Raw genomic sequence first — 16,820 nt, forward strand, 5'->3', positions numbered from 1 at the left:
ATTGGGGGAAAATGGTGTAAGACTAGAAAAAAAGTGGCAGTTCTCTGTAAACAGGGTTAGTAGAAGAATTTTTGTTTTGTTTTTTTTGTAATATGTTTGAAGAGAATAGCAGCTAAATTTTAGTTTTTTTTTTGTTTTTTTTTATTCTTATTATTCTTGGACATATTATTTTTATTTTTAAGGAGGGCTTTTTATCCCATATTTAGGATAGTTTTAAAGCATAAAACATCAGTTGTAAATTCTCTCACTTACCGAACCAATACCCAGTGCAGTTTTTTTCATATGGAAAAAAAGGTACAAAATTTTAATTTCATCAAAATTTGGGTTGGCTACACCTGTTAGCCAATTTACCAATTTTATCTGGTCTAACTGACATTACAAAGACCACAAACTTTGTCATATGATAATTGTTTATTAAGCATGGAAAAAGATTGCCTTTTAAGACGGTCTTACTAGTAAGTACCGTTATATACAATGTGAACTACTGATAAACAGAAAGTAAATTGTGTAAAACTCACAAGAATATGTTTCTATAAAAATGAAAGGGAGGGAATTAATTCCTTTACATATAAAATAAACGATTTGAGTAACACACAATATTTATCAAGCTAATTTTCCAGTTTCTGCACAAGATCAATTATCGTCATGCTTGATCCACTCATTATAACAGTGATAAATATTTATTGGAAATTAAAAGAATTTGCATTCATAGGTCCTCTTACTTGTAAGTAGTACTTATAAGCATTGTGGATGGCAAAGACTGCTGTTAGAATTCATTGTGGAACAATTTCTTGGCTGCTTCTTGTCCACTGTCTTCCTCAGTGTTATTATCCTTGTTTAACCTTAGCTAATTAGAAAGTACACCCAAACAAGGCTTTTCCCAGCAAACTGTCTAGCCGCCATTTGGACGGCCGCCGACATCACTGGATGGCCTGGCCGATGGTTTTAAAGACAGCTGGATGTCTTTTTTTTTTTTTTTTAATAATGGCTTGGACTCCCTGAAATTTTGTAGGAAATTACAGATGATAATCTTAGATGACCTGTAGCCCTAATCCTAGGAAAAAAAACCCTGCGCCCAGATGAACTTATTTAATCCCCAGATCTCTGAATCTCTTCCAGTATTTAATACCAAGCCCCCAGACGGCCCAGGAGAGATGGGCAAACCTGTGATCATTCCAGAGGACAAGAAGGCAGAGTCAAAGGAGATGTTCAAAATCAATCAGTTCAACTTGATGGCCAGTGACATGATAGCACTGAACAGGACACTGCCAGATGTGAGGATGGAGGGGTAAGTTGGACATCAAAGTCTTCAGGTAATCTAGATACTGAGGTGTTGTATTTGTTGTATTTCGCTCTCTCCTTACTACTCTCCCTGTTCCCCACTCCCCCCCCCCCCAAACACACACACACACATCAGCGCGCATACACATACACACACAAGCATGCATGCATGCGCTCACAGTTTTTTCCAGGTTTATTGCAAAAGGTCCCCTTTTGTCTCTAGTAACTCAAAGACGGATTGGTCTGTTTGCTAGTACCTGTCGACTTGTCCTGAAGACTCACTCAGAATACAACCTCGATTTACATATATAGAAAAAAGATAATGTTTTTCTGTCCCCACACAATGAGAATTACTCAGAAACTTGGAATTTTTAACTCAGAATCAGGTTTAAGGATTGATATATCTGTGAAAATTTGAGGTTTTTAATACTGGAATATCTTTTAATTTATGCACATTTATTATATAACACTTATTGTAATCATATTTCTTTATCTTCTTCTTATTATTATTATAATTACAGCTGTAAGAAGAAGAACTACCCGGTAGACAAGCTGCCAACGACAAGTGTCGTTATTGTGTTCCACAACGAGGCATGGTCCACCCTCCTGCGCACTGTTCACAGCATCATCATACGCTCACCACGCCATCTTTTAGAGGAAATTATCCTTGTGGATGATGCCAGCGAGAGAGGTTGGTACAATACAGTGCTTGACACGTGATTTTTTTCTCCCCTGGCCCTTTAAGCCACTGAAGTCTGGTAAATATTACGTATTACTGGTGCACTGAATTTGATTTGCCCTTCAGGCCAGTAACCCCAGGTCTGAAATTCACTTTTTCAGTGGCCCCGGCCAGCAGGCCAGCTTAAATGTTGAGCCGTACAATATTCTAGCAATGAAATGCATCAGTGGCAATAAACTATGTTTTTTCTCAATAGAAAATATGTATATATAATCAGGAAACATAGGGTGCATTAGGGGATCGCATTCATATCAATTAAATCATTTAACATGAAAAATTCCCCACTGTGAGACAATGTAGCACAAAATAATGCAGACAATAACAACAATATAATGCATTAAATTATCACATGAATAACATAACAACAAATAACATATGAGAGAGAGACTGAGAACAAACGTCATGATAACAGTCAATGTAAAGTTATCTTATCCCTATCAGCCCACTTGCTGTGGGGTATTGGAAACCAAGAAGCATTTCCATGTTATAACAATTCAGGTCCCCTGCCAAATGAATCCATCTGGCATAATAAATTGTTTGATTTTACATTATCTCGTTGTATGCCCCTAGTGGCTATCAGCGAGTTTTACTTGCATTTAAGGTTACAAGGCCTGGCAGTGGAAATGACAAAGGAAATGCAAATTGATTTCATAGGAGATAAAAGATAACAGACTATTAGTGAAATAGTAGTTATCTTATTTTGAATTATTCCGTTTTGCTAGAAGGACCTTTGCAGTCTGCCATTCCTTACAATACAATACAAAACAATGAATGAGTGTCAGTGTAATCTTTATTATGTGAACAAACATTTTGCATAAATAAACACTTCTTAAATTTTCATTCCTGTTGGTTTTAAAATCTTATCAATCATGTATCTGTCATTTATTATTTTATTTTATTTTATTTATTTATTTATTATTATTATTATTATTTATTTTTATTATTTTTTTTTTTTTTCAGATTTTTTGGGCAAGAAACTAGAGCGTGAAGTAGCCCGGCTGCCAGTGCCTGTCCATGTGGAGAGGATGGGGAAGAGAAGTGGACTGATCCGGGCCAGGTTAAAAGGTGAAACAGCTGGATAACAGAGTGTGTGTGTGTGTGTGTGTGTGTGTGTGTGTGTGTGTGTGTGTGTGTGTGTGTGTGTGTGACAGAGAATTTAGACTTATTAAAGCCCCCCCTCCCCCTTGAAGGCTAATAAAATGTTGAAAAAAAAAGAATAAAATATGTCACAATTGAAAGAGTAAGCTTGACAGTATTTTTTTCATTGTCATGAAACTTAACATGTTACACTGACATCGTGAACTTCTAAAACATTTCAGTTGACTTTTAGACATACTGCTGTATGCCAGTCCCATAATGGTTTGACATGTACGCTTTGGGGTTGAAAGTAATTTGAATTTCATGATGATGATGACGTTCTTATTCCATTTTGATTTTATGACTTTTCTTTTGTCTTTTATATTCATGTTTATGTTTCCTGTAACAAGAGGTGACATTTTTGTCTTGGAAAGTTTGCTTCTTAAAGATCTGCTTTTTCAGTATGTCTGGTGAAATTTGAAAATGTCATTTGTGATCAGTCAAACACTGTCTTCTGAGCCATTTTCACCTTTAGAAAAATACGTAATCCTATCAGTGTATTTTTTATGTGAATAGCCTTTGTTTCCAAGTTTGACAAAACAAGTTATTTTAAGAGGGAACAGTATTATGAAATAGAAGAGTTTCATTTTCAGTGAGGTAATGTAGCACCCAGCCCTAGGTGTCCTTTATTCTATTGCTTTGTACACAATAGGGTGTTATGGAATGTTGTTAATCATGTTTGTGGTACATGTGTCACATAGCCTCAGACATTCAGTTGGCTCTGATACTAGTAAGCCGGAGCCTTCTTTTTAACCTTTTTTACTTGCAGATCGGCTAAGAAGGCTGTTTATTTTATTTTATTTTTATTTATTTATTTATTTTGCTATATTGAAATTTCTTTTATAATTTTTATTAGGTCAGAAACTCATGTTAATTTTAACCTAGCTGTAAGTAACATTATTTTGACAATTTTCATTCAGACAACAAACAAAAAGTTTAAAAAAATAACCTGTCCCTTTTTTTTTTCACTTCCCTAAATTTAACACTTTGGATTTTGGCAATTTATTTCCAGACATAAAATGACACTGAATATGTTACTCTCCAAATTTTTAATTTAATTAATTAATTAATTTATTTCTATTTTTTTATTTTAAACTTATTTATTTATTTATTTTTATTTATTTATTTTTATTTTTTGCCAAAAAAGGCCACTTTCTAACGCTTCAGTTTTGCCTTTCTTTTCCAATTCAGATTGAACATTACGCACTGTCTGGATACGTTATAAAAATCCATAATATGATTACAGTAAAACAATAATGATGATAGAATCGATGAAAATACAATCAGGATAAATTATATTCGTTACTTATTCGTCCATAATCAGATTTTGTTTCTGTTGGTGTCAGAGGGTCTGTTTAGTACTCAGCCAGTGAAATGTTTGGATCTGCATTAGAATCATGATCATAGCTTTGAACAATTCTTCATATCATTGCGAAACAGTTCAAATAAAAAGAATATATATAACAGTTGAGCTGGCTTGGTCTAAATATTGACAAGAACATTTATATGCTTATGATAAGATACTATTAGTTGAACTTTTGGTTGTGAGGGCTACAGTTAAATGGAAAGGGGGCCACTTAATCTTTAAGCCAGTCCTTTGATGTTGTTGTTACATGCACTATTGATAAAAATCATTTCCTATGCAGTCTATATTTTGTTGAAGTCATGAGATGGAGGTATTATACCACGTTTATTTTTTTCCACAACTATCTATAAAAGTACCAGTATTAATGGCACCACCATTGTTTTTCAGTTTTACTTTACCTGACCTGCTTTGAATTTTGGCTTTCATTTTCTTTGTAAAATAGGTGTTTTTTTCTCCACTATTACATCACTTATTTCCATTATTATTACACATAATTCTCTCTTAATTCAATCAAAGAAAAATGATTGCCTAATGAATACATCATGATTCAGAGAATACTGTAATACTTTGTGATTTATAGCACTGAAATACTATGTGTATGTATATGTAGGATACGTGGATGTGCCATAAACCTTGCTTTCAAGTCGTGTATTTGAGTTTTTTTCTTCTGATCAGCAAATATCATTAAAGAAGGGCCCGGGTTCACATTTATATGGGACATGTATATCTGGAACTTTGGCTCTAGATATTTGTCACGCTTTAATTTAGAACAGCTCAGGTTTATTTAGGGTTTGATACCAATGTTAAGAGAACTTTTTTCTTAACAACATCCAGGGCCACTTCAATCACATATTTCACAAAAACCTTCAGGAATGGGTTTTTCATGATGCCGATCAGTTAATATCGGCAGTAGAACAAATAGCACTCATCAACTTTATTAGGGTTTGCAAGGTTAAGTGATAAACTCCTTGTTCTAGGTACCATTAGGCAAGAGGGACTTGATTTTACAGGAACCGTTTATGTTGTAAAAGTAGATTCCAAGCGGCATCAAATACTGGCATTTTCAAATGTCGCGATTGCATCACGCAAGACTAGAGTCTTTGTCCTTCAGGCTGTTCCCTATGTTTGAATCTAGTCATATACCTGTCAAAGATGCTATTTCGCATGCTGTTCCACAATTGAGAATAGAATATGATATCTCATCAACAAGACTCTTTTTAGGTGATATTTCTCTTTCAGATAATAAGTCTTGTGTGCTGCTAAAACCAATTTCTGAGAGCACAGCCATTTGCCATTTAAGAAGCCAGAATTGGATCCCATTTCACAGTAATGTGATTACCCAATAGATTTGTTGAGTTTCAGACTGTGTTATCTAATTAGGGAGAGTTCTGCAGAATTGCTCCTGCAGATAGAGGGCAGCACTGGTTGGTGGTTATCTTTCTTTTAGCTTCAGTTCCTAAATTCATGTTGTTATTTAACGAAGAAAAGTAACTTTACAGATCATCAGTCAAAAAAATTAAGATCAGTGTTTTAGATTGTAGGTATGGGCTTGTAACTGCCAAATAGAATTTATACTTACATTTTTAGTATAGGAGTTTGCATAGCGTTTTTCTAGATTTATCCCTCCTTCTTTCTTTCTTTCTTTATTCCTTTCTTTCTTTCTTTATTTTAACAAATTTCAATCAGTACATAGCATTAGGATTCCCAGAGAGAGCAAGTGAGAAAGAGAGAGAGAGAAGTAAAGTAGCACTGACTTGTCATAATTCAATTTTTCACAATAGGCTTTGGCAATTTGCCCATCACTATAATAAAGTGAAAATTATCATGGCTTGTCTATCCTTCTTATTGTTCAAGGAGATATCTAATAACTAAAAAAAATCGTATTATTAGAATTTAGATGGCTTCTAAACTGAGGTATGTGTTCTCAAGAGATTATGGGAATCTTAGGTAGTCATCTGTGGAGGTCACGAGGTCCTATGACAAGCAGAGATTCCAGAATAATTGCGATATTCACCATTTTGGTGGTAAAAAAGAATGTGTTATGTTTCTGTAAGTTGTTTACAGTGCATTTATTGTGAAATATGATTCTGATTCAAAGAGTTTTTATCCGTTTAAAATGTCTCTAATGTTATTTGTTAATCTCAGGTGCTGGGAGAGCCAAGGGGAAGGTCATTACATTCTTGGATGCACATTGCGAATGCACGACTGGATGGTTAGAGCCCATGTTATATGAAATCTATAAAGACAAGTAAGTTGCTATGTTGAGGCTTTGAAACCAATAGAAACTGGTGCACAGCAATTTCACAGAACTGGGAGAATTTTACTGGTTGTATCTAAGCAGTTTCTTCTTGTTCTTGATCATCATTCTTTTATTTTTTATTATTTTTTTTTATTTATTTATTTATTTTTTTGTGGCATTACCATTTTCAACACTTTTTTAGGGAGTGTGCATCCTCCATTATGACTTATAATATTTATAATTGTATAATTCAGCCTATGTAATTATATAATACTTGTCAGTGGTTGACCAAAAATTAAAATGTTCATGTCTTTATATCTGAAATATCTCTAAATGTTTTGTGTGGTATCAGAAAGTGCTGAGTTTTCAACTTAATCTATCTATATAATACAGTCCACTTTTTTATGAATTTGAAAAAAAAGTGAAATGCTTATTTATTTATTTATTTATTTATTTATTCCAGGAAGACGGTGGTCTGTCCCATTATAGATGTGATAAGTGATGAGACATTTGAGTACATCACAGGCTCAGACATGACATGGGGAGGGTTTAACTGGAAGCTGAACTTTCGGTGGTACCCTGTACCCCAGAGAGAACTGGAGAGGAGAGGGGGAGACAGGACTATACCTACACGGTACTCTAAGGGACCATTCAGAATGGATTTTGTCCGCCTAGCTAGAGCAAAATTCATTGTGAACAGTCTCCATGGCCCTTTTTACATTGTGTGTAATGCACTATTTTGAGAGAATGACAAGTTTTTGAATGGTTCAAACGGTTGGAAGTGAACTTGTAAAAGGGATGAAACTAGATATTTTACCAACACTGTTCCCTGAGAAAGTAATATTCATGTTTTATAACACTTGATCCCCTGAAATATTGTAACTTTGTCTTTACAGACACCTATATTTTTGGGGACAAATTGCTCTCGTTTTAGCTGTCTTTTTAAAGAGAGCATATTTATATAATGTGGAATTTTATGTTGAATTTCTCAGGTCTCCCACCATGGCAGGAGGACTATTTGCGATTGACAGGCAGTACTTCTACGACATTGGTTCATATGACAATGGTATGGACATTTGGGGAGGAGAAAACTTGGAAATGTCATTCAGAGTGAGTATATGGGTGGGGTTTTAAAGGAAGAGAGGCTGGGAGACCTTGATAGACATGCCTTCAGAGTTAGCATATTGGTAAAGTCAGTAATGATTGGTTGAAACAGATATGACTAGGCGTGGCATGAGCCTTGAGTTACAGAAAGTGCAGGGAGTGGGCGTGGTTACCTTTAACTTGTGGGATAACATGTGGATCAGTTCAAATATTTAGTCTGTTTTAATATGAACTATTTCAATTAATTATATTTTGTTTATCATCATATTATTATATTATACAAGGTAGAAATAAAGTTAATGAAGAAAGATATCAATGTTTTTCACCATACAGGTGATATATGTTTGCACAATTGTTTATAATTCATAATTAGACCACTAACATTTTTGACTATATAACAATATGCCTAAAAGCAAATATTAATTCGTTTATGGTTTTAAGTTAACAATTTTACTAATTCACCTTCTGAACTAACTCCATTCTTATAACTGTCGCAGATTGCACAAAATACTGTATAACACTTGCAGTCATCTTTGTTTGAAAATTTAAATTTTTAATGGCCAAGCCATGTCCACCTGTTTTATAAATTTAAAAAAAAAACAAAAGTTACCTTATCAAATTACCCAATTTTTTCATCCTCGCTCTTTCTTCTCTCTCCCCCTTCCATCTGCTGTGTTAGATTTGGATGTGTGGTGGAACTCTACTAATAGTCACGTGTTCGCATGTTGGGCACGTGTTTCGCAAAGCAACGCCCTATACTTTCCCTGGTGGCACGGGTCATATCATTAACCATAACAATGCCAGGTTAATAGAGGTCTGGATGGATAACTGGAAGGATTTTTATTTTAAGATTAATCCAGGTAGTTTGCTGTCCTTGGAATGCTACAAATTCTGTCTTTTTGTAAAGGAGGAAATCCATTTGGTTAATTGTTGAGGGTAAAAAATTTATTTTTTGCATTGTGATGGGATAAAATTGAATAAGTTGGAGTAAATTTTATTCACGATTTTTGAAAAATAGAATTGAATAAGAATGGATTTTCCCTTTTGAAGATTGACAGACAGTGTTAACAGTGACAGCACGTTTGTATAATTGGTAGCACTAGCTCATCTCTGTTGCATGAGTCATAATAATGTGATTCTCCCTCCATCTCACCATCTCAAATTATCTGAAAGAGCATTGAGACACACTGAAAAAAGCCAGACATAAGGTCTAAATGAAGCTACCAGACAAGTAAATTGAATGACTTAATTAGTGTAAGTCGGTTTTAACTGGAAGATGGAGGATTTAGATCATCAAAATTAAATTAATTTCCGTAATTCCTCTGAATTAATGAGATCATCTAGAGACATGATAGTCTGAGTTGAGTTTGTCTGAATGCTACTTTATATGGGTAGTTGAGATTGTGAATGTTCTTACAATGCAAGGGATGGTAAGAGGCCTTTTGGGACAAAGAACACCTTGATAGTTAGCTGACACGGCGTCAACAAGGTTTATGTGAAGTGCACATATACAAAGCAGGGGTGAATCCAGAGATATTTTTTGCCAGTCTTTCAAATTATCATGGTAGATCCATTCTCCACTTTTGAACGACTTCTGACAGAAAAAATAACATGCCTGTCAGTGTAAACTTGAAAATCTGACAGTCTTCTGGAAGACCCAGAAGACGGCCTTAATCTGCCCCTGCAAAGTACATTAGGATGCCTTACTCACAGGCCTTCCTGACTGCCAGTGTATTTGACTTGTATTATGACAGGTACCAATCAAAACAAGAGACCCAGACATGGTGTAACTCCCAAGCTACATGACATTCATTCATGCAAAGTTCACAATGTCTGGGTCTTTTCTTTTTCAACATCCCCCATGGTTTAAAAACATAGACGCCTGATACTGGTGGTGCCATCTGATGGTAAATAACAGACACATTTTGTCTGAAGGTTATCCATCGTGTCAACAACTATCAAGATGAGTTTTTGTTCTGATGGGGCTCAAGAAATCCCTTATTTAGAAGTACTTTAAAGTATTTCCTGTATTATAATGTCTAAATCATGAAGCATGGCTGCATGCATGTGGTTTGTGCTTTACACTTACATGTCATTTGATTGGCTAATTTGGAGCATGTGATCAGGCATGTCGCCACTTGGCAATTTTTTTCAACAAAGATTTTATATTAATATGCATGAATCTTCTTTGCAGGTATGACCGGCTAATTTATAGCGCTTTGGCTTTTTTTTTTAGCCATCCCTTTCTACTTTGATATATCATTGTATCCTCTATATGTTGTCAAGCCTATATTTCACTGCCTCTTTGTTTCCTTTGATGTTGTTTTTAGGTCTGGATGTGTGGGGGGCAAATCGTTATAGCCACGTGCTCCCGCGTAGGGCATGTGTTTCGTAAAGTATCCCCGTACTCGTGGCCAGGTGGAGTGGTGAAGATTTTAAACCACAATGCAATGAGAACTGTGGAAGTTTGGTTGGATGACTATAAAGATTTCTTTTATAAGATAAACCCAGGTTGGTTGTGTGTATTATAAGAAGTAAAGGCTACTGAATATTTGATGATCTAAAAATTAAGTCTCTCACTCTCTCTCTCTCTCTCTCTCTAATGTGTTATTTGTTGTTATAAGTTATTCATGTGATAAAATGCATTACTCTGTTGTAATGTGCTACAGTGTCTCACAGTGGGGAATTTTTTTCATGTTAAATGATTTAATTAATATGAATGCTTTTCCTTTATGCAACCAATGTTTGCTGATTATTATTCATTTATATATTTATATTTTTATTGAGAAAAACCATTGTTTATGACCACTGATGCATTTTATTGCTAGAATAATTTATAGTTCATATGCATTCCATGTGTAATTGTCTTGTTAGCCATGTGTTTTCTCTGGTTGTGAATTTTTGATTGTCAGAATTTTTTGTGATTGTAGAAGCATGTTCAGAAATATTGTTTAAATATTATTCAATGTTTTTTCTGTGTTTCGTTTTAATTTGTTTATTTTACTGCACAACATCAATGCTTGCTTTTGTAAAGTCACAGACCTTTAATATAATGCTAACATGTTTTGATTAGTTTCAACTTAAATTTTAAATTGATGTAGGCTGTTTGACTCTGTGGTTACATGATTTTCAAGGTAAAGGTCTTTATCAAGTACAAAATCTTTGTTGCTGATTTGACTTTTTTATTCAGAACATAACATATTGAAAAAAATGTTCTTATCATTGGAGTGAAAGAATTGTTTATTTTAAGTGTCATTGGTGTTCAGGAGAATAAGATTGTTGGGTGACACTTGTGAAGAATTTTTGTTGTAATTTGTTGATAAATGTTGGTGTTTGAAGGTCAGTGTGAATCGGAAAGATGCATATTATTGCTTCATATTGTAGGTGTAAAAAATACAGATGTTGGAGACGTGACAGAGAGAAAACAATTAAGAGAAAGATTAAAATGCAAGAGTTTTAGATGGTATCTAGAACATATATACCCAGAGTCCCAGATGCCTTTGGATTATTACTCTTTAGGAGAGGTAAGTGGATGTTATTGTATGTTCTTCTATTTTGAAATGTATCTTTTGTATTTAGGATCCCATATGCTAGGCTGTACATGCTCACACTTGCCCATACACACCCCCCCCACCCCCCCCCCCCCACCCCCACACACACACACACATGCATGAAAACAATGTAGCGCCCCATGGACACCATCGGTCAATGTGGATTGACCCAATTCATCAGAGACTCTGAATGACTGCAATTTGTTTAACTGAATGACAAGCTGCCTCCTGGCATTAAGTAGAATACAAAAAGCTGATGATTATACCAATATGTTGGAAAGAAGAGGAGGCTGATTGCACTAAGTGAGAGTCCCGGCAGGATTGGGTGGATCTACATAGACCATTGGTGTGTATGGAAATGGCATCTAAATTTCACCACGTATACTGTTATTAATTTTTTTTTTTTTTTTTTTTTTTTTAATTATCTTCATCTCATTTGTTCTAGATAAGAAATAAGCAAACAGGCCAATGTATAGACACCATGGGGCGCAAGGCTGGAGAGAAGGTGGGGGTGGTATCTTGTCATGGCATGGGAGGAAATCAGGTAATCACAAATATATGTCTTCATAAAGTACATACTCAGTTGGCCGTCTTAAATTTGTCAGCCATTTTGAATTTTCTAAAATAAAGTATTGCAGGTATTTTGTATTATTATTTTTATTTTCAATACGTAATTTACAATATATATTTTTTAAGTGAAAACTTATTTGATTTCAAATTGTTATTGTTAATGTGCATGCACCATTCCATTGGTAAAATTATTAGATTTTGGATGAACAGTTCACATTTTTTAAATTCCAAATGAATTTATTAGAACAACCATTTTATTGTAGTATCTCAGTGCTTTATATTTCCTAGTTATCCTTTTAATGTAAAATTATCAATGTGTTATGTCAATTTTGTTTTAATGTCTTCTTCAGGCATAATTGTATAGTGATTAGGCTGTTAATGTTTTACATTTTTGTGTGCTTAAAATGCAGCAATCTCTGCTTATCTTGTCATTACATTTCTCAAATTGTAACAAATATATAATCTCACAGAAGTCAGATGGGATGGATTTTTATCATATTAGCTGAAAGGCATGTGAACATTGTCTTAAATTTTAACATAACTGAAGAAGTTTCCTGGTCCCAAAATATCTTAGTTATGCAGAGTCTGTTGCATTTTTTTTCTTCCAGTAAGTATATATTCTTTTTATGATAATAGCAGTTACTATTATGTTTCACTGTTCATTTTTTTTACTGATAGTTATAAAAAAAAAAACTTTTTGACAAAATAAAACCAATTCATTTTAACTTTCAGATAAATCTTTTTCATATAATATGACCATAGTACTGTATTGAATAATTGTTTAACTTTTTTCATTTAATCATTGTTTATTGATTTGCCCAGTATTACATTAATAAAAGTCCTTGCTTCCTAAAATGTTCTGCTCAATTTCTATAAATCAAACAAATTGTGAAGTCCAACAAATTTCAACAATTATAAGTAGGGCCTACTGTCATCTCACCCTTTTTGTTCTATTATATCAAGTTTTTGAATTATTTATAATAATAATTAACAATATTATTAATCCAATATTGGAATCTGAGTCTCTAAATATTCTATTTTTGTTGTGTAGTTTTCTGGGGCTTGCACCCTCCCTCCTAATTGCCAAATTATCCTTGCTTCATCTCTCTAGTACACCCTGTTGATTTATCCCACAATCTCTGTATTGTTAGGTATCCCCTGGTGATGGTGTTTTTACCCATAGAACTCATGCTTTCTCTCTTGCAGATATTTTCATTCACAAAGAAGAAGGCATTACAAATGGACGACCTCTGTCTGGATGTGTCCGCCATCAACGGTCCCGTCAAACTATTTTCATGCCACGGAATGGGTGGAAACCAACTCTGGGAATATAACAAGGAGGTATACTTATGTATATATTCGGGTGGGAATAAAAACCCCACCGAGATCCCACCGTGCCACCAGAGTTGCTCTCTTTTCTTCCTCCAGGCATGGAAACCGTTGTGTAGCTGGCTGCCTCTCTCACATAGGCACGGGGGACCAACCTCACTGCACCTCTTTAGTAGCATTTCCGTTTCCTGATTGTCTTTTTCCGTTTCTCTTGGTCTTCTAGGTGTTCTCTTATACCAGAAAAGAAGAAATTATGACGGATGGGCTTTGTCTAGAGCCCTTCCGTATGGGACTGCATTACGACATTAAGATGCTGAATTGTAACGGACATGGTGGTGCACAACGTTGGAAGTATGATAGAGAGGTATTGAACTAGGAGAAGGGCTACAGGTTTCATTATTATAGTTCACTAGAAGAGGGTGTGATTATGAGAAAATTAAGACCTATGGCAAGCACTGAAATAAATAGCGCCCCTGTATTAACATCGGTCATCTTAAAAAAAGTTCAGAAAAGCTTGTCAGTGGTGCCCTCTATACATGGCACCCAGAACATGGGTGCCTTACCTGCCATAGTCTAGATATGCTACTCAATAGTAGGCTGCTGGGAATTTTTCTCTATCATATATCATACTATGCCATATCATAGATATTTGGTGAAGGATAACAAGGCTTCAGAATTATATTTCTGGTTGGTGGCCAACATTAAAAGGTTTATGTTGAAAGGTTTGGGGGTTAAATAGAATTATCCTGGGTATAAGGTATAAGGGTTGTACACTATTTTCATTAACCTACAGCGTGAAGGAAGAAGACTTAGTTGGATAAGGTTTAGCGACCAAAAGGTTTTATTTATTTATTTATTTATTTATTTATTTATTTATTTATTTATTTATTTATTTATTACTTTGCAGTAGGTAAAATTTTTCCAGCATGATAAATTTCTTGAATATTTGCATATTCCTTCAAGTGAAAAAACAATGTCACTTGCTGTTTGAAGGGATGATGGCACTCTATGAGTAAGGAGAACAACATTTTCAAATAGCTTGCCACATATTTGTTGGCTCTTGGTTTTAATATGGAACTTACAGGTGTTATTTAAGGATGCCTTGGATTAGATCATGATGAAAATGTGGCATAATTACAGAACATACAATTAATTTTGCCCCATCTTTGATGATTCTTGGATAGGTATTTTTCAAAGATGATCATGTGTCTTCTCAAATCCAAAAAATATATTCCAAGTTCAGAGTGAATCAAGGGCAGAGGTGAAATGTTAGTTGCTGGTGGGCGGGCTCTAGATAACCCATGTTTCATGTGACATTCATGTGCTGTGAATACTGTGCAGTATTTATATTAATAAATTAAAGTTTCAAACTTTCAATTTCTGCATTGGAATTCTTTTTTTTTTCTTTTTTTATTAGTAATGATTGTAATCTGACCAATTTTTAAGCTAGTGCAGAAATAGATAAAGTGAAACTTTGATATATTGATATGGACATTGGGGTGGAATCACTTTGGAATATTTGTGTCATCTTTTACTATTTCTTTGACTAATTTTTATTTGCTCTTTTTAATTGCACAATTTTGCTTGTAGTGCTTTTTATTGTTGTATTTAGCATTAATTTCTAGACAAGTAGATGAACAAATATTGATCATATGCTGTGTTTTATGTATGATTACAACCCATGTTCTTATATGGATGCATTTCTGATAAAGTTATCATTATTGAACATGTGACATTTCAATATTTTTCTAATTTAAGATTGTCAGTAATTTGTCTTTAATACGGAAAAACTAAAAAGTGAATAAAATGATCTATATAAAAAATGAAACCACTCAGATGCTTATTTGTAATTTTAAAATGTTTGTCATGCGTACTAGCTTTGTGGTATAATGTTTTTGTCATGATTTCATATGTGTTCATGTTATCTTTTTCAGACTGAAGAAATTCGTCATGTAAATTCCAACCAATGTTTAGGTGCTCCACAGGAATCTGCCAAAGATTCACCGTCTATAGGTAAGATCTTGCAAGACAAGCTCAATCAGTGGATGTAAAGGATAAATGTTATGTAGCAAGTTTTTTCACCCCAATTTACAAATTTGATGCATGTACATTAAAACAAGAAAAATTGACATCATGTATCGATTTTTTATCTTTAATTCAACTGAATGGGAAATAAGTATTCAACATTATTGAATTTGCCTCAGCTTCTTTCAAATTTACATTTCTCTGGTACTTGTAATGCTGGAAGTTGTGAATGATAAGTGTGATTTCCATTATTGATTATTAATTAACAGAGGTCAGATGTCACTTTTTAAGCCCAATCTTTATTACCTCCTGAGTCGTCTTATTTCAGGTCCCTGCAGAGGAGATCAATCCCAGAAGTGGATAATGAGCGACATAGACTGGAATAAAAATTTTGGTGACAAGCATCTATAGTCTTAGCAGTTTCTAGTCTATTGCAAATTGGGGATTTTGTATAAAAACCTAATCAGGATAACAAAACCATAATGGCAGCCATATTCAGTATGGTGGATAGCTTCTGGAGGGGGTCTACGCACATATAAATAAATGTACTTTTGTAATGGATCATGTACATGTGGTGTAAAAGTCTGGAAGAAGCATTGCTCGAACCTACCGTGTCCACAGCTCGAGTTTTAAGTAACTATCTCAGATGAGTTTTAATTGATTAATTAGGCACAACAAATTAATGCCAGAGTAATTTACATCAGAAGGAACGTGGACTGGAAATCAGATAGCTAACATAAGATACAACTGTGATGGCACTGTGCTGTTGATATGGAGAAGTACAGTGTTTAGATACTAACGTGTGTTCCACATAACAGTTTTGGTGAAGGAACACCAAAGTAGTTAAATTAACATGTACCTTATGTAAGAAGATCATAGATTGGACATTGAATTGGAAGTAATAGTCTTATCAGTTAATAATTGAAGAAATAATGGACCAAAGAAGCCCTGATGCAGATTCTTTCAAATGGTTATGAGTTTTAGATAGATTTTGCGTTGTATTTTGCTTATCGTGAAGCAAGTGTAGTAAGCATACATAAAATAAGCCAAGATGCAGTTTACAAAAAGATAGGCCTTATTGTGCTGCAACTTCTATGCAATATGTTTTAAAAAGTTGACGAGAAAACCAGTGAATTGTGGTCACCTGGTCATTCTGAGTTCAACCTAAAACATTCACTAAATTTCAAATAATTTTTTGAATAATTTGAGACAATTTCCAAGCAAGTAATTTTTAGGTGCAACAATCAAACATGGAGAAGATACTGTTGCCACAGTCTCATGAAAAGGATTAGTGAACTGCATTTATTGGTGCATTCAAGGTAGAAATGAAAACTGATTCTCCATGCATTTGTGTCCTTAATATCTCTACCTGCATGAACCATGGATAAATTTTACTGACCCACTTTGTAAACAAGTTGCTAAATTTCTTTATTCCACTTGAAGTTAATATCATGGAAACTTTCATGCTTATAGCTTTAG

General features: G+C 34.3%; 1 protein-coding gene across 2 annotated transcripts in view; it reads left to right on the forward strand.

The window, feature by feature from the left end:
• Positions 1 to 16,025, forward strand: part of LOC106154110 (polypeptide N-acetylgalactosaminyltransferase 1) — a 32,133-nt gene extending 16,108 nt beyond the window's left edge. The window contains exons 3-14 of one of the 2 annotated variants that reach the window (XM_087013825.1): positions 1,120 to 1,288; positions 1,803 to 1,972; positions 2,981 to 3,085; positions 6,669 to 6,771; positions 7,226 to 7,396; positions 7,755 to 7,872; positions 10,197 to 10,377; positions 11,251 to 11,390; positions 11,863 to 11,961; positions 13,194 to 13,328; positions 15,251 to 15,329; positions 15,670 to 16,025. In XM_087013825.1, coding sequence (XP_086869951.1) covers positions 1,120 to 1,288; positions 1,803 to 1,972; positions 2,981 to 3,085; positions 6,669 to 6,771; positions 7,226 to 7,396; positions 7,755 to 7,872; positions 10,197 to 10,377; positions 11,251 to 11,390; positions 11,863 to 11,961; positions 13,194 to 13,328; positions 15,251 to 15,329; positions 15,670 to 15,752 — 1,553 coding nt within the window. In that variant the 3' untranslated portion in view covers positions 15,753 to 16,025. Of the gene's footprint in view, positions 1 to 1,119; positions 1,289 to 1,802; positions 1,973 to 2,980; positions 3,086 to 6,668; positions 6,772 to 7,225; positions 7,397 to 7,754; positions 7,873 to 10,196; positions 10,378 to 11,250; positions 11,391 to 11,862; positions 11,962 to 13,193; positions 13,329 to 13,539; positions 13,681 to 15,250; positions 15,330 to 15,669 lie in introns of both variants that reach the window. The other variant, XM_087013824.1, reaches the window with a different exon arrangement.
• The last annotated feature ends 795 nt before the right edge of the window (positions 16,026 to 16,820 follow it).

Source organism: Lingula anatina, chromosome 5, assembly GCF_051362555.1.
Source record: "Lingula anatina isolate TDL-2025a chromosome 5, LinAna3.0, whole genome shotgun sequence".
In the NCBI taxonomy this organism is placed as follows: Eukaryota; Metazoa; Brachiopoda; class Lingulata; order Lingulida; family Lingulidae; genus Lingula; species Lingula anatina.